Here is a 27690-nt window from a genome sequence, read left to right as displayed (position 1 = left end):
TGGATAAGATGCCATATGACCTTTCTTCTGTTGGGTATCCAATGGGGGGGTGAAAAAAAAAAATGAATCTGTTTTTAGTTAATGTCTACAATGTTCTGTTGCATTACAAGGTTCTGAAGTAAGAGATCTCCATTTGAAAATGGTGTCCCAGGAATATGAATAGTATGACCTCCCTTGAACTGTATGATTTCCTAATCATCGGATAACACCATTGTTGGAACACGTGCTGAGCATGTGCCATTGACCTGCCACTTTGTGGCACAGCTCTGAGGGACTAGAAAACAAACAAATAAATTAATCATACCATTTATGGAGCCAAGCCATCCTCCATGGAGTAAAATCTAATCAACTTCATAATAACATGCAAGGCCCATGCGTAATCAAACTGTTTAGTTCTTTATGAATTATTCAGTGAGTCCTCCTGGCAGTTGGGGTAAGTTGTTTGTTTGTCTGGCTGCTGGTTCTCTTCTGCAGTGATCTCCCCTTGCTGTCCAGATTCAGCATTTTGTGTTGTTTCCACAGAATCACTGAGTGATGGACAGGCTGCACCGTCCTTGTGGCCAAGTAATGTTCTGCCAATTGATTTCTTTAAATACAAAGCTTTTAATCGACTGCAGATTTGTTTTCCAATCTCTCTCATTCTCTCAAACTCCCTTCTGCTAATTTGCACTTTGTTCTTCTCCCATTTTCCTAATGACACAGCAGTTCAGACAGGAACTGTTTATTGATGTTGCTGCATTAGCAGGCAGAGCAGATAGACGTTCTTGTGACTGCTGTTCAGGAGAACAAACATCTTTCTTTCTTTTCCAGGTTCAGAAAAAAACAGCTACAAAACTCAATACAAGGCTTTATATTTCCCATTTATAGGAAACATAAAAAGCAGACATTCCCTTTTAAAAATGTTTCCCTTTTTGCTTTCTCACATTCTTGTCTGCAAAGCTTCCCCTCATACAACTTCTTAAATTTGGAACTCCAGCATCCCATTTCCTCAATGAAAGCTTTAGTTGTGTAATCCATCAATAGAGATGGACTTCCTTTTAATTACATGGTATATGTATCCATAATCATCCATAATCCAATAGCATTTGTAACACAGATCCATTCCTGATCAAAACTAAGTAACCTGACTCTTATTCAGAACTAATGCTTGTTCAAAGCTCAATTATAAGACCAGTCCCACTGAAATTCTCTGGAGGCAAAGATGACACCTCTGTGCAGCACTGAGCAAAATCAGTTTATACTGAATCTACTTCAAAGACAGAAATTGCTGTGCCTTCCTTATTTCTGGTAGTTTTTTTCCAAACGGTTTGGACATGAACATGAACCTAAATGTCACTCTCAAAGACATTGTTGAGGCATGCAGTGGTTGCTCATTATATATGTATAAGTATAGATTTATCTTTATTTCTAGAATTCTGCATGACTCAGTAAAATTTACCCTCCAGAGCACATAAAAATTTGGAATTTCAGATGCTCTGCAAAAAGGAGGAAGCTCTAAACAACTTCTGTGGAAATCTGAGTCCCTTCTCAGGACAAAAAGACTCAGAGATATTGCAAGGAACCTCCTAGATAAAAGCCTCTGAACCTCCTGGTGTTCCCCTGTCACTGCACTGGGCTCAGATGGAACAAGAAGTTCACAATCAGAAAGAAATTCCATTGAAATGGCCATCAAGCACTTGGGATGGTGTGAGGACTTGGTGGAAGATCTCCAGCAGTGCTAAGAATCACCTGCTCAGATGAAGGTGGGGAACAGAGAACAGAACCAATAGAGCCAAACATCCCCATCTTCTCTCCATTCCTCTCCAGATGACTTCTGCAAATCCTCATCTCTGTGCTGGCTGGTGGGACTGAGGAGGGGCAGCTTTCTATTCCTTTGATCTGAAGACTTCCAGGTGCACATGTAATTCAGGCACTGCTGCCCTCTAAGCTCTGCCAGTCTCCTAGGGCTTCAGTGGGATACTAAAAAAAATCTTTGCCAGCAAACACACTCCAAATTACCTTAAGGGTGGCTTCCACCTGTTTCTAAGAGTAGTCAAGAGCATTTTTGGATGATCTCCTTTCTTTCTACCTGAAGTTTAAGACTACCTTACACTTTATGTAAGCTCAAATGGTACACATCTTTGGTCAATGGGATTCAGTGGACATACAATAATTCTATTTTGTGTCCTAATCCTGGGAAGCAAAATGCATGAGGTGTTTTCCAAAATAGTGTCCATGTTTGACCTTTCTTTCCTGGTCTGGCAGAGATGTCACTGAAGAACTAAGGACAGAGCCAACTCAGAAACAAAACAGTGTATGTCGGACACATTTTTTCACCTTAAACTTTCCTTTTGGAAAGAGGGGTGTCAATTTGACACTTTTGTAAGTACTTTGAGTACTTCTATAAGGCCGAATTGGAGGCTCCTTTCTTTGACCTAACTTGATTTTTAAATTAATTTTACCTGAGGAAAGGCTGAACATAAATTGAGTAGGGATTTTAAAATTTTACCTAGAATGTTGAACTAATAGCTGACCTTTGAACTGCTCCTAGATTACTCAGGGTTTATGGTCATCCTATGTTTCATTGGAAGGGTCATTTCCTGTAGGACCTACAGCCAGTCATCTGACTTGTGACCTCTTGGATTAGATTTATGACCTTGCAAGGTCAGTCTTTAACTCCTTCTAGAGTGTTAAGTTGCAAAGAGGACATGGTATGTCATTAGAAATGCAGTTTTCTCCAGCGTGGTAATAAGGTTTTGGAATGACCTTTAATTCCACTTCACAAGACACTATTGATTTTCAAAAAATATTGAGACTTTGTAGTTATCCCTACCTTTTCTTAATTTAGAAATAAGTAAATATATCCATTGAAGATGCCAAAAATTTGCCAATATTTGCAAACTTGGCAAACAGAATGTAGTCATCTATCTCCATGTCAAGGTATTTAAACAAAAGATAGACTTGATTTTCAGCTCTGTTATGAATTAATAACTCCCCCTGATCTTATTAGGAGCAGTAGAAACTCAACACTCAGCTGTAGAAATACATGCTTTCTTTATGTGTTTTTATGTGTAATTAGTGTCTGTAATCTGTTGGGCAAGAATCATCTCTTTTCTTAATGTATCCACAGTGTACACTCCAGTTTGACTTTGCTCTCTGATAATGATAGATGCATTGAATAGATTCAGTCAATACAGATCTTTACTAGAGTGAAAGTAAGACAACACAAGATTTCTCTGGTTAAACATAAAATTCAGTGGACCAACTGCATTTTCAACAGAAATTAAGGTTAAGCTCCATAAACATCAGTTTCTGAGTTAGGCATCAAACACAAGGACTAGATTAATTGAGAAACTGCCTCAAAACTTAGTGTGAAAAGATGAAGCAGCTCTCCTTTGAAGGTGTCCTCTTGTATGTCAGTCCCCAGATGAGGACTCCAAACATTTGTCTCGTCACCTGCATTACACCCTGAGAAGTATTTGAGAAGTTCTACTTGTTGTGTTTCTTTTGCCCTTCTTTCAGACCCCACAAGACCGCGAGCCTTCCGCTGCAATGGCCGTGCCTGCAACCCTCCGGTGGGAAACCTCGCGGCGGGGAGGACACCAGTCACCCTCACCACGTGTGGCCAGAACAGCACGGAGCTGTACTGCTCCTACCCGGACCACAGCCTCCTGCACCGCCCCTCCCGCGGCTGTGGGCAGCCTCGCTGCACCAAGTGCAACGCCAACCAGCCTGACAACTCCCACCTCCCCGCTGACATGACGGATGATTTCTTTGCAAACCCCGTCTCCTGGTGGCAGTCTGCCCAAGGGGTACACAGGGAAGAAATCCGACTGGACTTCGAAACAGAATTCTACCTGACCCACGTCATTGCCGTGTTCAAGTCACCTCGCCCAGCTGCAATGGTGTTGGAAAGATCCCAGGATTACGGGCAGACTTGGAGGCCCTACAAGTATTTCTCTGTCAACTGTACAGCTACTTTTGGGCTCCAGGATGATCTCATTGAGGAAGGCTCCATGTGCACTTCCAGGTATTCAGATGCAGTGCCCTGCACCAGAGGAGAGGTAAGCAATAACTGAGGCTTGGACTAACTTTAATGTCAAACAGCTGAAGAGGGCCTGAAAACCAGAGTGCTAAAACACATACTGTGCGTATAAATTCAGAAAGGTAGCCCATCCCAAAGGGCTTTGTGTTAAGAAAATAAAGTGGAAGAAGAGGAGAAATTGTATATCAATGAAAATGAATGGAAATACTTTAACAAATTTATTTTATGAGAGCTTTGACAGAATAGGATTAACGTTGCCTAATTGTACACTGCAGATGCCAATAACTGAGCTAGAATTCCAACAAAGTAGATGTAGGGAAATACACATTTGTAGAGTCTGATTTATCCAAACCATTTTCCTACTTTAGGATGACATGAACTGCATGGTGTTTCATTTTCTTCTCCATATAAATAGTTCCTAGATGATTGAATGGTTTTAAACATATCATTCTCCTAAGTTTAATGTAATTTTTCTTGCTGGTAGTGACTGCTGATTGTATCAAGCAGGCTACAGAAATGAAACTGCTTAGAAGCAGAAAGTGGGAGTGAGCAGCCAGGCTTCACTATTCAACAGTGGGAAAAGCCCCTCCCTTGGTATGAATATTCTGTTATTAAACATATGCAAAAGGATTTTTTTAAAATAAATATACAGTTGCTCTGATAAATTCCTCTGACAAGAATATTAACTACTCTTAGTAATCAGACACTCAGTTTAGTCAAAATTCCTTTCATTCATCAATCTTGAAAGAGTTTAGATGGGAAAGAAGGTAAATATCTTGGTATCATTTTATAGAGAAGACATAATGGTACAAAGGGAGATCATAAAATATTCCTATATTCACAACAGAGGCTGGAGTCTTTTCACTTCCTTTTATTTCCTTCTCTCTTCCTTGGAGAAGTCATAATCCTTTTGGTTTCTCTGTCTGGAAGTGATCATGAAGATTCATCAGTAATACTTTGCTGCAAATTAAGCTTAGGGATGAGGTGAATGGTCCAGACAGGCTTCAAAAAATCCTGTGTTCTAGCAGTGCACTTCAAAATGTACGTGAAAAGAAACTAGTGTACTATACCCAAGACAGGGAAACAGTAGTAAGGAGAGACCAAGTTCATCTTTGTGCAACAGGCTAAGAAACATCTCTGCATATTAGAAATCTGGAACAGATCATCTGACTACTAAACTATCTTATTTCTGGGTGTAGTAATTCTGATGGTCAGTTAGGATGATTAATTTAAGTCAAAGACATCCAAATGTCTTCTGTAGAGGGATTACAATTTGCCACGTCAACACAGAATCTCAGCAAGTAATATAATTTTCCACTCTTGTGTGCCTTCCAATCAAAAATCTGGAAGTGCTTTGCAAGATCCAGTTAATGATCTTCAGCACACATACAAGGGTCCTGCTTCCATTTCACAGATTGGGAAAGAGCAGCACAAAAAGGTGAAGTGTTTTGTGGTAAAACAGGACAATTCTGGTTGAGTAAGAGACAGAATGCAGGGTCTGAGGCAAATGCCTTGGCCTTAAATGCAAAACAACTCTTCCTTCTCTAGTACAGTTTCCCTGTTGCCCTGCACTATGTTGGCTTTTGTGCTTCTTTAACCTTGGGGATTATCATTAAGACCATGTGTTGCTTCTACAACGAATCTGAGAAGTGGATGGCAGAAAATCAAATAATAAAACATTCATCCAACACAAGCCTTTGTTTACAAGTGTCAAAATGATTCTGTCAACTTGGGCAGCAACTACACTGAAGTGAGTATGTGTATGCTTAATCAATCTACTCTGTGGTAGTAGATGTCAGAAAGCAATACTAATAGTAAGAACAGTCCTATATTTACAGGTTATACCCTTGCAGATCCCAAATACTTCCATGAACACGAATTGAATACATAGAGAGGTCACTTCCTCCACGGGAGGAGGTGAAGCTTTACAGCAGCGCACAGGAATCTGTATGGCAACTTAACAGAGAACAAGACAAACACTGTTTCACATCACATTAACCCAAAAGGATTGTCAAGTTCTGGACAGGCTTTACAGAGACCTCTTAATCAATCCATGTAACGTCACTATTGCAAGGGTGCAGAAGCATTAGGCTTTTCAGGTCAGCAGCATGACACAGCAGATTCTTTTGTGAATGGAAATAAAGGGAAGCAGAGTGTAGTTATTTAAAGTGATACCTGATCAGATTTGCCTGAGTGACATTGCTACTCTTACTGCAAGTCTCACAGGAGCTTTGCATCTCAGAACTGCAGCTTTACACCTCGTTTTGAAGATGTCACAAATGTCACCGGGGCACCTCCTCAAACACTGACTCAAGTGACTTGGAAGGTAGTTCTTGAACCCTCACCACTATTTTCTTCAGTGTTTTCTGTTTCTTTTTCACCTTTACTCTGACCTATCCAGAATCTACTACTGATTCTGGCTAAGCCTTGAATTGCTGAGGGGCTCACATCACAAGCTGACAGCTTCTGAAGTGATCCAAACTGTTTCAACTTAAATGCTAACCAATGCTTGAGGTAAACGCCAGTTTTCTTTACTGAGGGTGCTGAAGTAATTTCCACCACATGACACTCAGGTTTTTCTTGGGTCTTATTCATTTGGAGAAGAGACACAAGTTCCTTTTTTAACAGGGCACAAAAGGAATAAAAAAAAAGACACGGTTTACTGAGAACACTTAATTTTAAAACCCATGCTGGGACACATAATGAAACACGATTTCAGGTCAACTGGCTCCCAGAACTGAAAATGTAGGTGTGAAAGGAGAAGGTGGTAGAGCTGCAGTAACCTCCACACATCTGTAAACTGAGATACATCTCCCTGAGTCAGCACATTCTGGTGGTCCTCCAAGACCGTGAAAGTCTTTTCCTGGTAGCAGGGTAGAAACCTTAGCAGAAGAGAAAATTTTAGGAGATGAGAATGGAAGCTCATTTGGATGAGTGATGTGACAATGTCACAACAGAATATAGTGTATCAATAAGTTAAGGTATATCCCTTGTCTCTGGTAGATTGTCCCTTATTTTTCTCTGAGAGGGTCACACATCTCCATTCTATCCCAGATAAGATACAACTGAGAGAGAAGGTGTCAGGCATTGGGGAACAACTAATGCAGGAATGCAAGGAGACTACTTTCTAATATCTCTTTTCATTTTCTTTTACTCAAGCATTTATTAAACCCATTACACCTGTTCAGATCCAGAGTACTTTTGCAGATGGAATCTACCTATCTGAGATCCTAGGATCCCCATCATTAGTTCAGGAACTAAAACCAACCCCACATTTTTAAGATCTGTTCATCTACTGTAAGTACATCTACAGGGAATACTGGTATGGAGCCTTATGCATCAACTGAGACCTTTTTTACCTACTTGTCCCTCTATCTGTTTTGCTAACTTAAAAACACTGTACTACATAGTCATAGAGCCTAAAATGAGCCTTCAGGTCAGCTAATATAAATTAAAACTCAAGCCCAAACAAAAGGAGAAATTATCACAACATTGTGCCAGATTTTAGTGTGACTTACAGTTCAAACATCCTATGGAGGAAACACGGACCAAAATGTTTGAACTTGCATCCTGACACCACGTGCACTCAAGGATCTGAGAGATTAAGAGCATATTTTTAATAAACTGGAATATCAGGAAATGGAAACAAATGTTCTCCTCCATTGAGCATGATATTTGCATGAAAGAAAGTTGTTAGCATGCAAAGTGAGGTAGAACACTGACCTGTTCATAGCCACCAGACCTAAAAGGAGACCCTTTCCCTATTGGGTCTAGCTAGGGGAAGGGAGTTTTGAATCAGAGGCTGGTTCATTTATGTGAGTGTCTGTGTGACAGATGACACCAATGAAGTGTGATATAATAAACCCATTACTGGAATTCACTGGGGGCTGGAAGAATTGTGTATGCCTGAATTAAGTAACTGGTTTCTATGGCAACATGTTAAGTGTGCCTTGCACAGAAGACCTGTTCATCCTCCGTTTTGTATCCTGTGGTGACCTCTTTAGGGACAGAAGTCCCCAGCAGTGCCTTTTGTCAAAGATGAGTGGACCCTCTTTGTAGCTAAAAGATGTTTAATCACTCTTCTAAACACACTCAGTGAATGCCAGATCAGGACATGTTGTGATGGGACACACTTCTGTCTACTCCAAAAGCCACCAGCTTGTTCAGAGAGAAGCCACAGGCAACTCTGTGGAAGGCCTTTTCTTCTGCACTGACACTGAAGGTCTCTGCTGCCTTTCTCCATCCACAGAGACTTCCTGAGCAATAGTTGTGGCAGAGTGACTGCTTGCACCCCGACACCAAACCAGGCTGGGAACAGGGCTCTGTGTGGAATGTGTGTGATACTGTTCCAAGGACCTACAATTTTTGCTGTCTTTTCTCAGGCTTTTCTTTTACTGTATTCATGCCAAACCTTTTGATAAATAGAGGGGGATCCCCTGTGTGGGGACACACACACACACACATACCTCATTAAGTGGCAACATCAATAATTCAAGAGGTCACCACTGAGGCTTCAGTGGCTTCTTAGAGTTCTGATCTCATATGGCAGAGGGGTCACTGAAAAGAAACATGCACAGCACATCACAAGGTTGAACTCCTAGTAGCTAAGATGTAAGGACAGGGTCTTGTATTGCAGTGAATTGTCCAACAGTCATCAGGACTGGCCTCTCGAAGCTGCATGATGTTCATATTATTCCAGCTTCCAGCCAGAAAGGATTCCAGGAGGGATTAGTCACTAGTGAAGGTAAGTGCCTGATTGTTATGACTAGGGCTGTCTGTTCAGCATTTCCTTCAACTTGAACTGTGGAGCAGATTGAATGCAGAGGCAGGTTGAGAGGAAGCAGTTAACACCAGCAGTGTAAACAAGCAGACAGCACTGCCAGGCCCTGCTTCCCTGGAGGAAGAATTAAGGCAAGGATTTGTCTCTGAAGGGAATTTGAACTGATGAGACTAGTCTAGCAATCCCATCCCTGGCAAGCGAACTTGAGGAGGGCACCAAGTGTCCTTCTCTGACCTGGTTTGTAATGAGCCATGACAGAAACATGTGGAACATGATAAACCAGCCAGAAAGATGGTTTTTTTAGCATTGCTTCTGCATTTTGTGCATTTCCTGAACATACAAGGCAGCAGATATCAAATTATTTTTTCTTCTGACTTTGTTTCATAAAACTTTATTGGAGTTGCAGCCATTGCTTTTTTTTTTTTTTTCCAAGTCTCAACTGTGAAAAATATTGTTGGCTGAAATGCTATAATCTAAGTAATTTATTGTTGTAATTTTTAAACTCCAGGCAAAAGAACACTTAAATGCTTGCTCTACAGTTGGCCACACATCACTGTCATGGTGAGATTATACACTTAGTTAAATCTGGTCATGTGTAAGATTTCAGCCAAGACCTAGAGATATAAGTGGCTCCACTTAAAAGAAATGGATTCTCTCCCATGAGAACACAGACTGGTTGACACTGATGGTGATGGGTTGTTTTAGCTTTCCCTGACAATTCAGCAAACAGTGAAATGAGTCTCCTCATTATCAATCCAGTTCCCAGTCAGGCTGTTGCATCATGGAACTCCTTGTGCCACCCTTCACCATTTCAGAGTAAGGACCTTTCCTCATAACAAAAAAGGACAGTGCACTTTGTGGGAGCATGGAAATGTTCTCACACCCCTCCGTGAGCTGCTGCTATGTAGAATGGAAGGAGTTTTGCCCATTCCCTCCATACAGACTGAAAGCTGAAGGGTTTTGAGTCAAATAATCTAGATTTTGTACTCCAACTACATTACCTGTCTTGAAAGAGGATACTGCTTCTCCCTACAGCCCTTGCCTTTCTACACAGATGTGCATCTGCAGAGAACCTGAACTTACAGAACACAATTTGTTTGAGGAAGAGAAAAGGTCTGCATGGCTCTTCAAATTTGTCTGTCTAACTTCAATCGTGCCATTCATACTGGCAGCACTGCCTAAATATTAATATTAATGCCACACTGACTGGATTACTGGAATAACCTCAAAGCAAATGCAAACTGAAAGGACATCATCTCTTTCTAATTTGGAGAATACAGAATGAATTCAAGATGCCATTGTCTTGGTAGTAGCTGAGTTTACCCAGCTCAAATAAATTAAAAAAATGAAATTCACAATTATTTCTTTAACAAACGATCATATTCTATACCGGCTTTTGAGTTTTGTTCTCCGGAAGGACAGAAAAGCAGTGGATCTTGACTAAAAAAAACTATTCCATGGATTGTCAGAATGGGCCTTCTAATGTCTAAGAGAACAGCTAAACTTTGTGCTCCATAGAGTAAATCAGGAAAAAGATTACTTCTTCTTTAGGACTACTGTACCACAAGACAGAAGTCAAGGGGCTCTAACAAATAAATCAGAGGATATATGCCACGAGGTAGGAAAAATTCAGACACAATTGTTTACTATTCCTTTAAGAACAAAATCAACTCACATGAAAATCCCTTAATGAAGAGGATTTAGGGCTGATGAGAGTTTTTATTGCAGCTTCCTTCTGATGGACCTAGTATAAGCACACAGACATTTCTGACCTCATTAACCTGATTGAGTGCAACGTGATCAACATAGCTTAAGGATTATTTGTAATATCAAATTCTTGTTCTGCACAAGGATCTTCTTTTGTAGGAGGCCACGCATTGGCATTGCCCTCCATTTATGATTTATATTCCTTGACCTTAGGCTATGAGATTGCAAGGGGGAACCTTTGTTGTGTCCGCATCTTTTCTGACTAATACTGGCTGGAAGATCAGGTTAAGAAAACAGAATTAGATGAATCAAGAATGGAGAAGCAAAACCTATGGCAAGAAATCAAAAATTTGAGACACTGTCTCGAGAATGAAGATGATCTCTTGATTGGTGATAAAACAATGTGAGGCTGTGCCAGCTTACAGCAAAATCAATCCTCTAACAGTGGCTACCTTTTTGAGCTTTGTACATTTACAGCATTCTCCAGACTTTCTTGCTCTTAGAAAACTCAAGAGGGGACAGGGTAGAGATTTTGAGGTGCAGCTGATTGATTTTTGAAAATCAGAATGATAAATATGCCCTTGATAGCAGATATGCAGATAAGCATGAATGTCCTATTCAGCATTCAACTCCAGTGTCAGCTCCTGATTGTAAGGGAAACTCAGGATCTGGGATGCACTTCTGCAAAGGGTTAAGCTATAGAGGTGCTGAACACCCTCAGCTTCCACCCAAATCAGTGGAAGTGGAAAGATTTCTAGGGTGTCCCTTAGCAGACTCAATCACCATTAGATTTTCTTCTGCAGTTGTGCATGTGCTACTTTTTTGACAGCTGCAAACTGATGTTTAGGGAAACACCTGGAAGGCTTCAGAGCACTCTGTTGCAGCAAAAAAAAAGAACAGTTCTTGATATCAGATAGAGATTTAATTGGATGAGAAATAACTTTACAGTGAACATCATGGGAAGCTCTTTTCAAAGCTTACCTCTTAATTAAAAGAAAACACTTCTTTTTCATTATACTCCCTTCATGTCTTTTACATGAGTATAATGAAAAACTGAAAATTCACACAGTAGCTCTGGGAAATGAAAAACAGTAATATTTATGCCTTTCTGCAAAAGGCAGAAGTCAAACATCTATGTGTATAGAAGGAATCTGCTTCATAAGGTTTAGAAATACAAACCTTGTGAACTCAAAAAAAGGAACAAATAACACAATTGAAAAGGTGGAATGTCTCTTCCTACAGCTCATGACCCTAGGAGTTTAGTAATACTTTGATCCATTTACAATCTAATATTTAAAACATTTATGCATTAATGGTTGTGACAGCTAAACTCTTATGTTTTACATATACTTATTAAAATTGCATGTATTGAACATCCATCTCCAGGGATTCTCAGAGAATTTTACAGATACAAATTTACTAATCTTCCTCCCATTCCACAAAGTACTTGAATACCTGTATCCCATTAACAAGGAAAAAAAAAAAGAAAACAGGACATAAAACAGACTCCTCCCATTTCTACTGAATTCACTGGCAATCCAGAACAGTATGAGGCCCTAGTTACTTGCTGAAAATTATACTGAACAATTGTGCTAGGGATGTGACCAAATAGTTGCATTCCAACTCTATATTTTGATCAAAGTGACATCTTCTCCTTTTTTACAGAAATAAAATTCCTCCCTGAATCACATAAAATTATTATCCAATATATACAGCCACCACCAATCTGTCTCTTAATTTAGGGTCCATTTCTCCTTAGGGAACTATAAACCCAAATACATTTATGGAAAAATAATTCAGGGAATGTAAGATGAAATACCAGTTCTTTTTAACAAATTTATCCCACTCTGGAATGATTTGAATCAATACATACAGTAGACTAATAAGGATAAATTATGGATACTAAAATGTTCTTCAAGAATTATTGTTCTAAACAGCAGGGCAATACATATGTTAAGCAAGATCTGATGACTGACACTTTAATGTGAGAAGAAACATCCAATCAAATATCAAATATTAAAAATTAGGCAGGAGATAGTGATTACAGTATACTCTTCCCTGTGTTCGAGGGTTTTAACCACCAATATTTCAAGGAGAATTTGACATTCAGAAGAGAAAAAAGAGGGAAATCCCATTTTCCAGTTTTATGCATATATGAAATGGTGCTGCTAAACTGACTTAATTGTGGAATAAAACTGCTACCTCTGGGGAAAATGCAGATCACCTAAACATAGTTCTATTGGCACAACACATCTATTCTGACTTTGCTGGTACAAAATATCTTTATTTAAGTAAATCTTCAGTATCTTTGATTTTTACAAAGTTAAGGAAGGTTAATTCCTTAGTGCTTGTTGAACCCAAAAGAACATATAAGTGCCACTCCCAAAAGACCTCACTAGTGTTATGTCACCCAAATCAGATCTTTAACACTTAACAAGACTTGCCTTGGGAGAAATAAGGACAAACAAATCCAGTGCCACCACTGAGCCTATTCTGGACAGAAATGTGTCATAAATTAATCATACAAGCAAACTCCTGTACCTCAGCTGGAACAGAATACGGTTTTTTCTTAAAAGGATGCCACAACCCCTATGGGACTTCCAGGCTATTAATGTCTCTACTCACAAATGATGTTCAGCATTCTAAGGGGATATGGAAAATGCCAAAGCAAGTCCCCTCAAGAGATGCAAGGTCAGAAATGAAAATATTTGCAAAACAATAAACCCACAGGAAACTAAACCTTTTTCCAAGCTGTCAAGCAGAGAAATGAAAAACAATACAGCTCTGTGAAAGCAAATGGCCCTATGCTGAGAGGAGAGCACCCAACAGCTGTTCTTTTGCCTAAAGAACCCAGTGCTGTGTGAGTGCCAATTAAGACATGGGGAGGACAGTTTCACAAGGACTTTTAACCATTCTTTGAGATCCCTGACATTAGCAGGCTCTGAAGAACTATTCCATCCAGTTCACTGTCTTGGTCTTAGTTTAATTGACCACATGGGAGGAATATGTGTGTGCCTGTACTTCATCAGCTGATCAGGACCCTGAGAAAGCACTCCACCTTTGTGTGGTCCACAGGGTACTGGGAAGAAGAAGAGAAGGTTCATATAATGGTTTCCACAAAAAAAATTAGGATTAGGGGAACTGGACAGAAGAGATTTGGTCTTTGCCCTGTGAAAGTAAGAGAAATGCTGGGCTCCTGAACAAAATAAAATGAGCCATTTGCTTATGGTTCCATTGATCAGGGGAATGTAGACAATGGGGTGGAAAGGCCTGGGCTATTTTGTTGTGACTTCATTGCTCAGACAAGAAATTATGGGCACCTCTGATCTCACCAAGCAGGGCTGTTTGCAGCTTTGTAAGTAGCTGACAATACAAGAGAATTAAAAGAAAAAAAGGAATGGAGCTTACCAAATAGAAAATGCTGTGGACAGGTAGGAAAGGTCCCACTACCTTTGCTGTGGTACTGCCAGGTGTAGCTCTGTGCAAAGCCTGGCAGCTGATTCTGTCATTTCTGGGGGTTTTTGTCTCCCCATGTTCCATCAACATGCAGCAGAACTATCTTCTAGGCATGTACCACAAGCTCTGTTTTTTGGCTCCTGCAAGCAAAAAGGAGCAAGAGTATTTTACATGCTGCAAGTATCGAAATTAGTGAGTTCACTAGGAAGAAAGAAAAAGAAAAACAGAGAGAAAGAGGCAATCCCTATGGAAACAAAGCTTTAACTCCACTAACACTAGTGGAGTGAGTCAGACAGACACTGTGACCACTTATAAAGCAGGGCCAAAGAATCCCAAAGGCAAGTGCCTCTGACACAATGAAAAGCTCAAGCAGAGGAGAAAACAGCTCTCAAATTGGATTTTGCACATCTAAGCCTGGGAATAGTGCAACCAGTTCTCTAGTTCACTGGCAAAGACTGTGGTGCAGCCCTTCATTATCAACCTCTTCCAAAAGTATCAGAAACAAGCACACCCTGAGAGATAGAGAAGGGTAGAATGGTGCATGAGCTAAAATACATGTTCTACTGCCAAAATATGACAGTCACTGTTATAAACACCAAATTAGAACTGTAATGCTCAAAACTGAACTGTTGCTCTTCTAGAAAATTATGAAAAAACAAAAATGCTGTGACAAAAGAGTAACAACCTGAACATTGTTTTGGGATATTTGCTGCATATGCAGAGTCCTATATCTGTTCTGGGATGTGTATGTTCTCTCTTTCAGGTGATTTATCGTGCCTTAAGTCCAGCTAACAAGATTGAGGACCCCTATAGTCCTGAGGCTCAAGATCTCCTGAAACTCACCAACCTCCGCCTCCTTTTGTTAAAAAGACAGGAATGTCCGTGCCATGGTTCAGGATTGGTAGAGAAACCTCAGAGGTTTGCCCACTATGCTATTTATGACCTAATCGTCCGGGGAAGCTGCTTTTGCAATGGGCACGCAGAGGAATGTGAGCTGGTCAACAGGACGGGAGTCGTGGAGAACATGGTGAGTTCTAGACAGTCCCCAACCACCTAGACTTGCTATTTGCTTCTGCTGTCTCAGCCTGACTGTATATTTTGTGTATGACCCTGTCCCAGCTTCCCTAAGCCTATCTAAGGAAAGGGCATCACTGTCAATCCACATTAGCGAAACCTACACCACTCTAGGAAAATATTTCCTATAATCCTTTCTGCAGTTCCATGTATATTAATTTCATTGCTAAAAACTTTGGACTCAAGATACCTATAAGTTGGAAAGGGCCTTTGTAATTGGAACAGAGATCCAATCCCAAATATAGTGAATGAAATCTCCTACCTTTATGACTACACAGAACTGAACGAATATCTTTAATAAAAAATCTGCCCTGGCCAGAATTTCAGTGTCAGATTTCAAATCTCAGATTTTCTAAGTTTGTGAGACATGAGCAGTTCTGTCATACTTAGGGTATCAACCTTCACTCATAGGTTTTCAACCTTCTGTGTTCTTGTTACTTTCACTACATAGACAGCAGTGTTCAGGATGTGAAAATAACTTCCATGCCCTCACTCTTTTATCCCTGCATCTTTAAATCAGGTAGAATATTTTTTTAAAGTAAAATTGTTCTATAGTACTGTGACTAGCCCTATGAGTTTATTCTTTTATATGCATTTGACCCTGGATGTAATAACAGTCACAGGAAGATTAAGATAATCAAATATCCAGGTTCATCTAAACACATACATCACAGACAGAATTCTATCCACTTTAAACTAGACAATGGCTCCACTGGTTCCAGAAGGCTGTCTGTCTCCGTGTTGGGTTTTGAAAACCCAAATAACTCTTAGAACTTTAGTCCCTGGTGCACTCTGACATAATAGACTCAAGAAAAACATCCTAAGATAATTTATGTCCCTTTAGATATACAGTACACTTGATATTTTGGAGTATTTTACTTTGGAATGTGCATTCTTTGTCTTCCTTTCAACTTTTCTAGGTTCAGAGGTAGATATTGTAAGATAATTAGAACTGTATGACCTTCACAATATTTTCAAAATCATTCTGAATCTCTTCCATCTGTGGGATAATTTCAAGATTCAGCTACACTAGGGGATACTATCAGGTTCAGATAATGTAGACTAACTTAAATCATAACTGTGTTGAGAAAAGCTGTTTAAAGAGTGCATCCTCCCTACTGCAAACTGTTAAATATACACATAGTGAAATCAAATAGATGAATAACATGCTAAATGGATACAGCTGGTAGAAAAATAAACATTCTGCCCCTCCGAAAAGGAAAACACAATATTGTGTATATCACTGGCATAAGCACTGTAAACTATGACTGGATATTTTTTCCCACTGGTCACAAGGGAATAGAATCTTCTTGTGCCATCAATGACTTCAGAGGGCAGAAGGTGAAATAGTTTTGAAGAACTGCACTTCATGAGTGACTCATGTCCCAGGAGACAAGAGGGTGGATGTAGCACATGATTCGCACAGCCTTTGCCTAAGCAAGTCTTTGCCTAAGCAGGGATTCAAACACAGTAAAAAGTAAGAAAAGCTTTCCAGAGTTTTACTGCCTCTAGAATCCTAGATGAGGCCTGGAAAAGACCATAAGTGAACTGTTTTGAGTCCTCACATAAGGGTATGATCAAGCACACCTAAACCATTCATTAGTGGATGGTTGTTGAACTAGATTTTTAAAATTTCTGATGAAGAGGATTCAAACCCTCAGTAGTTTCTCCAGTCTTGACATTTTGAAAGCTCTTCTTTAGTGCCTGCCTAAATAATCTCTGCTGCAAATCAAGGTGATTCCTTCTTGTCCCCTCTCCCTCAATGTCATGGAGAGTAGTTGTTCCTCATTCTGCAGATATGATTGGAAAGTTCTCACCAGGTCCTTCCTTAGGTTCTACTTTTTGTACTAACCAGAAAAGTGTGAAACCTTAGGTAGTCAAAATTTAATATTCTACACACAGCTCATAAAAGCCTGGAATAAAGATGATCATGGTATTGTGCTCCTCTTTTCCATGCTTTAGTCATGACACTCTAGCTCTTTCTCAAATACACAATGAAGAGCCAGGTTCCTGAATCCTTTTACACTTTATCTAATATTTACCAATGATGATATTGTAATGTTGAAGGGAGACTTCACATAGGTACAGATCTCAGGGTTTGGTTTACACAGGCAGCATGAGGGAGTTTATATGTGTAACTTTACATCTTACAATACAGTAATCTCCTTGCCCACATGCAGGAGTAAAAGGCCTTTGTTGTTGAGGGGTGAACACCAACAACATAGTTTCTATCAGCCAAACAACATTGCAAAAAAATCATTGCCATTTTGCAATTTCTTGGCAGAGGGAAGGTGCTCTACCTTCAGTCACATGGTGACTGAAACAGGGTGTGGAAAAGAGCTATTAGAAACAAACACTGCACATCCAGAAATAATTTGATTTAATCTACTGGCCACATCTAATATTTAACCTACTCATGGGCCAAGAAAGTCTCAAGACACAGTTTTTAATGTAGCTGGTGTGGGTGATGTCACAGAATGAAGGCAGAGCAGCTTCATGTTTCCTAGGCTGCTGTCAAGTAATTAAATAAAATGCTGGAAACATACAGACCTCCACAGCAAGGCTTAAGTAATATGAGTTTCAGCCTCTTAAGAGTTCAGAGTCCTCCTATGATGCATTTGTCTTCAGTAGTTCACAAAACCAATTTCATGTAGAAAACAACTGTAATTGTTTGCCATGGGACAGGCCCAAAATCTGAGATCATTCTGCACTTTGGTCTTGAAAAAGACATGACTGTGCTGACTTGTACGTCTGCTCTTCTTACTCGTGACAGAAATTCTGTTCCAGTTGTAATACTTCTAACACTGCTAGACCATAGGCTAAATAATGCAAAAAACTAAAGCTAATTTCTTGACATTTTTGAACCAACTCTTTTCAACACCATTTTTGGGGGGACTGGATGATCTATGATTACGAGATGATCTGCCAGTGATCGCTTTATCTGTGGGTCTGTCAGTTCAGCTGTGACAACCCAGTCAGTGTCTGGCTTCTCTGCTGAGGCTGCCAGTAAGAAATGCAGCTCTAAGAGAAGAAATGTCACAGATGCCCCAGTGTCATAGCAACAAATGAATACAAGAAAACTGAAGATGGTAAAACCAACATCCAAACGGTGCATCATTCCTCATAGCTTGAAATCCTGCATAGTTTCATGCATATTTTCTCTGGTCATAAGTTTGTGAAAATACAGTGAGATTCAAAGTAGACCCATAGGATCCAATGAAAATGTTCTCTGACTTCTTTTTTTTGGCAGCAAAGCAGTAATAACTACTCTATCAATGTGGGTTTTTTTTAAAAAAAAAAAACAAGCCATGCACCCACCTCTACACAAGTTATCTAGATCACATTTTCCTTCTGAAATACTGAAAATATCATGTCAGACAGGAGGAAAACTGTGAGAAATGAAGATGGGAGCCGTAAATAATAGGCAAGAAACTTCTAGACAAACATAACTTGAATTTGGGGTTTGTTGCTATTGACAGTGATGTTTTCCTGGTTTCTATTTACCTTTCCTCAGACCAAAAAAAAGACAGTGATGTCATTCTACCTAACTTAAATAGCTTCTTCTGGTAGTTAAGAACACAATTCTCCTTTATGAATGTCTCAGCCTGCGTTATTCAAACTCTTTCAAGTAGCTTCTCTGTCAGTAAGGGAAATTATTGAGATTGCATTTTGCCACAGAAAACTACAGAGCAGCATTTACTTTTAAATGGAGGGCACCAATATGCTAGGACCTGGCCACCTCAATACATCTACTCTTCTACAGTTGGATGCAAAGGAACATAATCCTGTTCCACGTATTGCTGTTGTAGGATGTACAGAGTTATGTGTTACTCTACAGTAAATTATTTCTTTATCAAGTTCCAACAAAGATAGTAAGAGCTGTCAGGTTTAGGATCTGCTTTGATGACACATTTTAGCTGAGCCCAGAGATGCTCCCAGAACAAAGTTTACAAAGCAAAAAGTGCACATGGACAGAACAGAGAATCTAGACCAAAGTCCTTTTTGTTTACCAAACATGTCACAATTCTCTGCCTAGTCCATGAGAAGTAAGTATGGACAGAGGAAAGTGAATGTGGATTAAAATGTTTTTGTATAAAGAATTAGTTGGGGTTTTTTTTTACTTGTTAATTATTGGTACCTCCACTGCCAGGAAATTCTTACGAGTGGCCTCGGATGTTTCTTTTGCCTCTTTATCCTGTTTACAGAGACAAACTAGACTCCCTGTGGGTCTGATCCTCCACAGTGAAGCAAATGGAAAGTTTTCCACTTAGTTCAAAGGGAGCAGGATCTGGTTCTAAGTAGGATTCCTTGTTTGGCATAATGGAAGTTACATAAGGTAAAACTTGTTTTTCTGCATCAATTTTCTAGGTGACTTGGCACTTGTAACCCTTGCAAATATTATCTATCTCCTCTTCAGATATCTTGTGCAGTTCTACTGATAATCCCCTGCTAAGTTTTCACATTATCTGATCCAAGCTGTGCCAGTCTGTATGATGTCCAGCACTCAGAGATGCAGGAGGTGCTCTCTGTTGTAGTTGGCAGCTTAAAGAGTATGTTTTATTTGAGAAGAAGTTACCTGTATGCATCAACTATGGGAGTAGGTTCAGGAATGTAAAAAAAAAAAAAAAAAAAAAAAGAGGTTCCAAGAGCTTCTAGATCACATCAGAATAAAATCTAAAAACAGATCCCTGCACTGATTGTTTCCAAAAATTAAAACTGAATATGGACTTCAAGCTATACCCATAATGATCTGGAAACATAGAAAATCATATAAATTATGCTAGCAAAAGGTAGTAATGAATTACATGAACTACATGGAAAGAAAGTGGTGTTGCTGCCACCTTTGCCACTCACAGTGGGCCAAAGCTTTTCACAAGAATCCTTGTGGGTACATGCAGGTGGGTGAGAAAGTTTCTGGTATTTGTGTTTAGAGATGACAAAGAAGCTGACATGGGAGCATCAAGGAAAGTTTCTCTTGAATTGCAGTGGATAGTGTTGGTGAGCTTTTAGTTCCCAGGGGCAAATGTGCTTCAAAACTGTGACTTTAAATGACTTCTTGAACAATTACTTAGATAAAAGTTAGAAAAGGATATTCAGACTTTTCTTGTCACTGGTCACCCCAGAAGATCCTATTTTAACACATTCTCACAAAAGTCACCAGAACTCTTAACTGAAGAATACCTACATAAGTCTAAAAAGGAGCTTTCCTATACATCCCATGCTTCTCCTGTTGTTTCAGGAAGACTGGCACTTTAAAGTACTGAACCCATTCTTGCCAGGAGTTGCATCTTGGCTAACCCAAAAATCAACACCTCTGTCCTTCTGAGTTATTAAAAATTTGAAGTCAAGCAAAAATATGGTACATGTTCCCCCTTTATTTTAGATAAATTGTATCCTCCAAATTCGAGCACACTCTGGGCTGTGCTTCCACCCTGTTCTGATCATAACCAGTGTTTAATTTGACATCCATGCAGGTTCTCCATGAGCTCTGAGAACCTGTGGTTTGCAGCCAGAGCATCTGGCATTCCTACCATCAACATGACGGTTTGAGTATCTGTGGTTTAGATAATAACCACACTTTTGGTGCTATGACCTCTATAATGATTCAGGTCAAGAGGAGTTCTGCTATCATAAAGTTGACAAGTCTTTCCTACATTTTATTATTGTTGAGGAAATGTCTTTTACTACTGCTGAATCCAAATCAGAAAAACATGCCTATTCAGGAACAGTGTTTAAACACAAGCCTAAAAGCTTTTCTGAATCAGGGCTCAGTGTAGATCCACCCATGCAGATATTCATCTTACTTGTACAAAATCATCTCTTATTTTGTGGAATGGAGTACTAAATAATTTTCTATCTGACATCAGTAGCCTTTAAACACAACTTTTCTTAAAAGTACTGGCTACGGGTGAGCTATTTAAACATATATTAATTTTATTGCTTAATTGCTGTAATTAATAGCAGTGTTTGTTGTTTTAATCACTTAAATTATGTTCTCTGCCAGTTTCATCTCTGTGAAAGAACCATAATAATCCCACTAGTAGAAACATTTGATTAGAAACACTTCTAAATATATCTTAAGCACTGATAAAATATGCCTTATAGTTCTTTCAAGGATTGCTTTTCACATTAGAGCTACAAGAATCTGTGTGTGTGTGAGGCTAAGAGAGGGAAAGAGTTGTTTCATCTCACAGCTATCAGTCACCATTTGGTACCAATATCTCTCTGGTGTCCCACAGTCCAGCATATTTCTGAGGGTCTTTCATTTAAGATCCGTGCAATATATGTTTTATCTCTCTTAGTTGAATTTGACAAAGCTACCAACACGAGGATGTTTTGTGATGTGATGTGATAATCATAGGACCTGCTGTGTTTGGCCTCATATATTCAGTCATTGTGTTTTTAAGCTCTGCTGCTACTGAATAGACTGTTGTGTTGTTTCTGTCCTCAGCTTACCTATGTGTTAGTAGAACAAAAATTTTCAGTCTTTTACCAAAGCTTTTCAAGGCCTTTCAGGCAGTTCATTCATCCCCAATGAATATTCCACTAATTTAAGCAAATCTTTCTAGAGCTGTAGCTTGTGGGTGCACAGAATTTGCATTTTAATACTTTAGCAGTAGGTGCACTATGGAGAAATTTTGCACAGGATTATTTAAAAATTTCATCTTATTCGGTGCAAAAAAAGTTATGAAATCCTACGTATATTTCCTTGCCTTGGTTCACTCACTGTGCTGGAAGGGCCCCAGGGATTAGTTTTGCATCATTTAGGCATTTAGAATCCTTTCCTTACTGTGCACAACTTTTCTGCTAAATCATGGACTTTGTCACCGTTTTTCTCCCTTCCCAAATTCCTTATAAGTTTGGCTGGTCCTGTGCCTTTTCAGCCCTGCCCTTCCCCCACTCTGCAAGCTGCAGCCATTTGCAGAGAAGTTGCAGGAATCTATTTGTGTCTTGGCTTCATCTGTTCCATTACTCAACATAATTTCTCTTGAATGGGAGCTGTGCATGCTGCCAAGTACACTCAATATAGAGGTAAAAATTCAGAGATGAACTCACAGGCCCACTTTGGGATGGGGTTTTTAATCACACACCTCTGGAGCCACTGTGGTTTAACCAGTAGAAACCCAGATGAGGTGAGACAGTTGCTGGAGTTAGCCAGATTTATCACAAAATAAATGGCAGAATTATTTGGCCTGTCGAATGAACAGGTCATGTCCGAACTTCTCTGAACTGCCCACAGTTTGCTAATCCATATGCCTGACCTGTAAATCCACAAATTCTTGTCCATGTATCAGAATCTAAATCTAATCTTCTCCCATTTTTCCTCTCCTGAAACTACTTCTGGGTCTTTCTACAGTAAAGGTTGGCAGTCAGGCCAGACTGCCCAGTAGCATCAGGAACAAAGCCTTGAACAAGACCAAACTCAGTTGTGCCATGCCCCTTCAGGAGATTTGAACAGTGGTATTTACTCATTATGCTGTGATTCAGGCACTCACCTGCTAAAATACTGAGTCTCGCTCCCCCTTCTGTTTCCTCTGTTTTTAAGACACTCACCAGGAGCTGGTGACCTGCTGTAACTCAGATGCTGCATTTAAGCCTCCCAGCTGTTATTTGTGTGCAGTTTGGTACAGATTAATAATGGAGTTTTTGACATTGCAGGAAAAATAAGAGGACAGCTTACTCAAAAAAAATCAATAAAAATCAAGCTAGAATTCAGAAAGAAAACAGGAAGAAAGCAGAGTGAAATATGGACTGAGGCACAACCAGCTGTGTATAAAGCCTGAGGGAGGTGAATTCAGACAGAGGATGGAGTTGTTTTGAAACTGTCACAGGTTGAGTTATATCCCCTCACAGGAAGCATGATTTTTATACCTCCTCTGGTCTGTTTATCCTGCTCGTTTGTTACTGTTCAAAAAGGTCTTAGTGGTGCCAGTCTGAATATTCAGCTGAACACTATCACTGATTTTCCTCCACCATTGTCTCTTCAGTGAATTCGGAACCAGGGGCAGTTCATTCACTTATTCACTGCTGTGGAGTTCAAAACCTGTATGGGCTGAGGTGGCATTGCCACAAGGGTCCCAGATCTTCTCATTTTACTACAAGCAGGTACTACAATCCTCTGATGTCATTGCAAACTGCTGTATCCAAAACTTCTCTGGCGACATTACAGAGAGAATACAGAGTCCAAAGACAAACATTTTCTCTGAATCAGCAACAGTTGCTCTGACCTGGAATACTTCCAAATTTAACCTGCAATGATTAGGAAAAAAAAAAAACACCAAAAAGACTGAGAATGGCCCAGGAGAAAGAGCACAACTGGATTTACTGAAAGGATAATGGGTAAAGAAACTAAGTGGGCAGAGAGAAAGCAAGAGGTTTCAGATATTATATAAAGCCGTTTAGAAATATGTTATTTGTATATATACCTTATTAAAGGTGTTATACAAAGAGTTTAGAAAAATTTAAAAATTGCAGGACAAACAGGTGGAAAACTTTCACTTACTTTCTCATCTGTGGATCAGAATTCAGGTGAAGCAGCTCTGTGCAGCCAAAGGTGAATAAAAATCATGTAATTTCTTGGACCTATTGTGTGAAAGCAGGATGTGGTCCTACTCTATTTGCTGTAAATCAACCAGAAGTTACAGAGCTTCATGGAAAACTACTGGATGAAATTCATGGCTTAGTATAGGAGGTTCAAAATGATCATCCTGGCATTAAAATCCATGAAACTATAACCTCTTCTGTGTCCTGATTCAAAGCTGCTCAGGTGGTAGATGTAAAAATCAAAGTCTTTGGCAGCAACACCAGACTTGTAACAGCACAACTGTACTGTGAGGCAGATGAGGGAATTAATCAAGATTAAAAATACTAGTGCCAAGGGAAAAAACATGGTTTAGTTTTTTTTTTTAAACATGGTTTGGTTTCACACACCAATTTACACATGGCTCAGGGCGTGATGCAGGTACAGAAAAAAGTAGTAAGGAAAGCAGAAATGTCTCAAATTGAGACTGCCCCCAAAAACTTTGCATCATGAAACCATAGCCTAAGAACTTAGCTGCTATATCAAAACACAAAAGCAGAGCTTTAACATGGCCATTAAAGCCAATATGATGGTGATTGAGTATAACAAAACATCTGTGTTCCCTTCCTGGACTAATAATATCCTCTAACTGCAAGTGTATCAGCTTCTAAACTTCTACCCTTTGCCAAAATTGATTAGAAAACTGGAAGTAGGAGTCTTCATCTTTCAAAGCTGACAGGCTGCATTAGTGACATAAGGAACCCTGGCTGAACACGCTCAGAGTGCAGGACTGTGGGAATGCAAACTTTAACAGGTGATGCACATGGTACTTCAGACTGGTCTTTTGAAATAAGGAGGTTTATATGATCACACAGCCTGTCTGCCTGCCACTGCATCTTTTTCTCTGATCCGTTCCCCCAATAGCTTAAAAACAGTCTAAAAAACTGTTGTCAGAGCAACTGAACTCTCAATACAATGATGTTTCAATGAATGGGAAAGAGCATTGGAAACAACTAGAGTTACCAGAGTAATGAGGAGAAGAAGATAAGGGAGGTGTCATAAAAATTCTATAATATCTCTGAAATGCTCAATTGTTGTAGCAATGAGCACTCTGGGAGAAGTCCATACAGGCCTAAATATTTTAGTATCTAAGGATCAGTGAAATAAAGTGAAATATGAGAGATGTGAGACAGAAATCCCCCTGATTTCAATTTTTCTCCTGCTGTACCAATATATTTATATGCATTCACATAAATCAGTGTCATAAACTACTCAGGCTTTAGCTGAAAGCTGGCTAGTTTCCTAACTGATGGCATGAATCTTGTGTAAGCCTCTGTTGCTCACAACTTGCTTTCAAGCTTCCTCCACCTGGATTTCCAGCTCCTAATCCAGAAAGCTGAAGTAGTTTTTTTCCTCAGATGCCTCCTAGCAGTCAGATATCCTAAAGCTTCCAATGACATTAATCCAGTGGCAATCCAAGTATCATTAGTATTAGTATCCTGAAGGCACTAATTGAACTTTAACAGCCCTGACCAGCCCCACCTGGGACTCTCACCCATGCTCTCTGTCCATTGGCCTGGAAGCTCTATTTAAGCTCAGCCCTGGGCTGTTAGTCTCTCTTTGGGTATGCTTTGGGTGTGCCTGTGTGTCCCTGCCTCTGGCTCCTGGATGGACCTTGGGTCAATGCTGTAGGTACCTTCCCTCGTGGTGGACGCCCCTGGCATGTGCTGTAGCTTGTCTCTCATTCTGCCCTCTGAATGCACTTTGAACCCACGTTGGGAGCTTCTTTCTGGGCTGTCTCTCACTGCTCCTGTATTGCCCTGGTCCATCCCCTTGTTGCTACTGTGGTACCAGCTCCCTGCTCTGCCCACTGTGCTTGGGATGGTGCCCCCTCAGTAAGGGCACAGCCTGTGCTGTGATAACCCTCAGCTTGTACCTTTTCAACACTTAAAGAGAAACTGGTCCTTGCTGCTTCCTGACAATCTTCTCCTTAATCATAATTTCCTCATAATTCTGACCCTGCTTTTTAGGGCATAGAAAAATATCAGTGTAGTCTCCCTGAATCCGTACTCCTCTGGTTTTGTTAACCTGGCATGCTAATCCTTATGTTTCAGTGAGATTCAGTGCATCCTGAGGTCTTGCATTTGATAGAGAACACAATTTTCTACTTTTTTTGGATACGCTTCTGTGAGAGAAATGCAGCCTTATTTCAGCAGTGAATAACAAGTCAGGGACATGCCTCTTCATGCTGGTGTTGAGTGTGACTCTCACATTCTCCCTTCCCTAAGCAGATATCCCATTTCCTATTTTATCTGACAGTTTCCTGTATTTCATTCTTGTTCCTTCCTGGACTTTAGTCTCTGGCTCCCTCTCCTATCTCTTCCTCTCTAACAGAACAAATTGTTTTGTCTTGCTATTTGCAGCCACCTCACCTACCCTTATTTCACCTCAAGCTTAAATGTAGCAAGTCTCTTCCACTGCTCAGTTTCTTCTGCATTGGCCAGTTTTTTGCAGTGGCCACTTACATCCACTGATCCCCTTTCTTGTGTGTTCTGTGTGAGCTGTTTTTCTCTGCTCTCTTCTCCTATCCAAATTCTTTCTGTAATTCATTCTCCCCTCATGTTGCACTCTGTTCCTTATCTGTTTCACCTGTAAATGCTGTCTATGAGATCCCTTTCTAAAAGAAGTTCCATGCCAGCTCCCCTGTTTCCTTTTGCCTGCTCAGTGGCTCTGCTGGCTGCTTGGCTTTTCAACCCTTTTAAGTCAGTCTTCTTTCCACTTGCATTTGGTAAATGGTTCCATAGGATGGATCACAGGCAGGAAGCTTCCTCTATGCCTCTGTCCTACTCACAACATGCCACAAACTACAGTTCACAACAAACTAGTGGGCAATGAGCAAACTAACTCATCTACTTTCCAAAGAACAACCAGACTTTTCCTTTCTCACTGAATTTTCCTGTTTATTTTCTGAATAACTGTTCATGAGTGTTCACATCATCTGTGCAGTGCACTGTAAGTGCGGGGTCCTGTAGAATAATTAATATTTCATCATGTCATTCAAGGCTATAACAAAATTGCACAGTTTAGTTATGCCATTTCCCAGCTGTACAATCTCAGCACTTTTCATGTATTTTTTTTTTAAAATGGTGAATGTACAGTTTTTGTGTGTGTTTCTAGAAAAAACTGAATGGCCCAACTTACAGATTTTGCATTGAAATACACTTCAAGAAGCACTTTCCTAAGAAGTGAATGGATCCAAGATTTTGTTCTGACCCATTTTGGAATGAACTGCAAAGTCCAGATGGAGTCTGAAGTTTGGGGATATTAAAATCTATGATTCTGGGTCAGGCTCACTTTCTTTTCTCACTCCTGGCCCTTTCCTCTGTTCTCTGGCTTCTGAAAAGCAGTCCCTGGGTCCACAGGGGAGAATGTTAAGCCTGAAATGCCAAACCCAAACAGGGGCAAGCACAACACTGTTGCTTATTAGTATTTTTGCCTTTGTCTCTGTAATTTGTCACACTATTTAGTGCTTTGAAAGTGGATGACTTTCCTGTGCAAAGGTCTGGAGAGGCAACATGTCGTTTCATGCTGTATCCCCCTGAGGTTTGCTGGTGCTGAGCTCTGACAGACAAACGCACACCCTGAAGTCTGTGCTCAGTGTTCCGTGAGGAGGCAGCAAACCTGCCAGCTGGCCATGGAGGGGCGATGGCATCAGCTGCAGCCTATCCCTCTGCTTGCTACATCACATTTCTGCTCTGGGAGGATTAGAAACCAGGGGAGCGGAGAGCAAATTGCTGCAGGCACCGTGAGTTTGGGGGCAGGGGAGCGCATTCACGCAACTGCTTTTTTTGAACACTTCTCTCTTGATCCCAAACTACCTGCTCTGTCAGATACTGCAAAGGGAGAGTCTGACTTGCAGGAAAGACACTGGAAAACTGTAACTCAGATTACTTGTGAGATTAAAGGATTAGAGTCAATTCTCACCCCAGTCAAAATGAAAATCAGCCTCTGTTTTCTGTGTAATGTGCAGTGGGGCAGAGTTGTGCTGGTGCTTACAGAGCTCAGCATCCTCAACAGCCCGTGGAGGTCTAGTCCCTGGTTTCTGTGCATTTCCTGCTCTAGTACAAG

The 27690-nt window shown here is 40.2% G+C and overlaps 1 protein-coding gene across 1 annotated transcript in view; it reads left to right on the top strand.

The window, feature by feature from the left end:
- The window catches only part of LOC127471689 (netrin-4-like), a 46878-nt gene that overhangs the window by 4338 nt on the left and 14850 nt on the right, over window positions 1-27690 (top strand). The window contains exons 2-3 of the mRNA XM_051788886.1: window positions 3502-4043; window positions 14731-14994. Coding sequence (XP_051644846.1) covers window positions 3502-4043; window positions 14731-14994 — 806 coding nt within the window. The remainder of the gene's footprint in view (window positions 1-3501; window positions 4044-14730; window positions 14995-27690) is intronic.

Source organism: Manacus candei, unplaced genomic scaffold (assembly GCF_025592945.1).
Source record: "Manacus candei isolate 608988 ecotype Guabito, Panama unplaced genomic scaffold, ASM2559294v1 h1tg000025l, whole genome shotgun sequence".
Lineage (NCBI taxonomy): Eukaryota > Metazoa > Chordata > Aves > Passeriformes > Pipridae > Manacus > Manacus candei.
The sequence above is the reverse complement of the archived record's forward strand: the minus strand, read 5'-3'. Positions and strand labels throughout refer to the sequence as shown.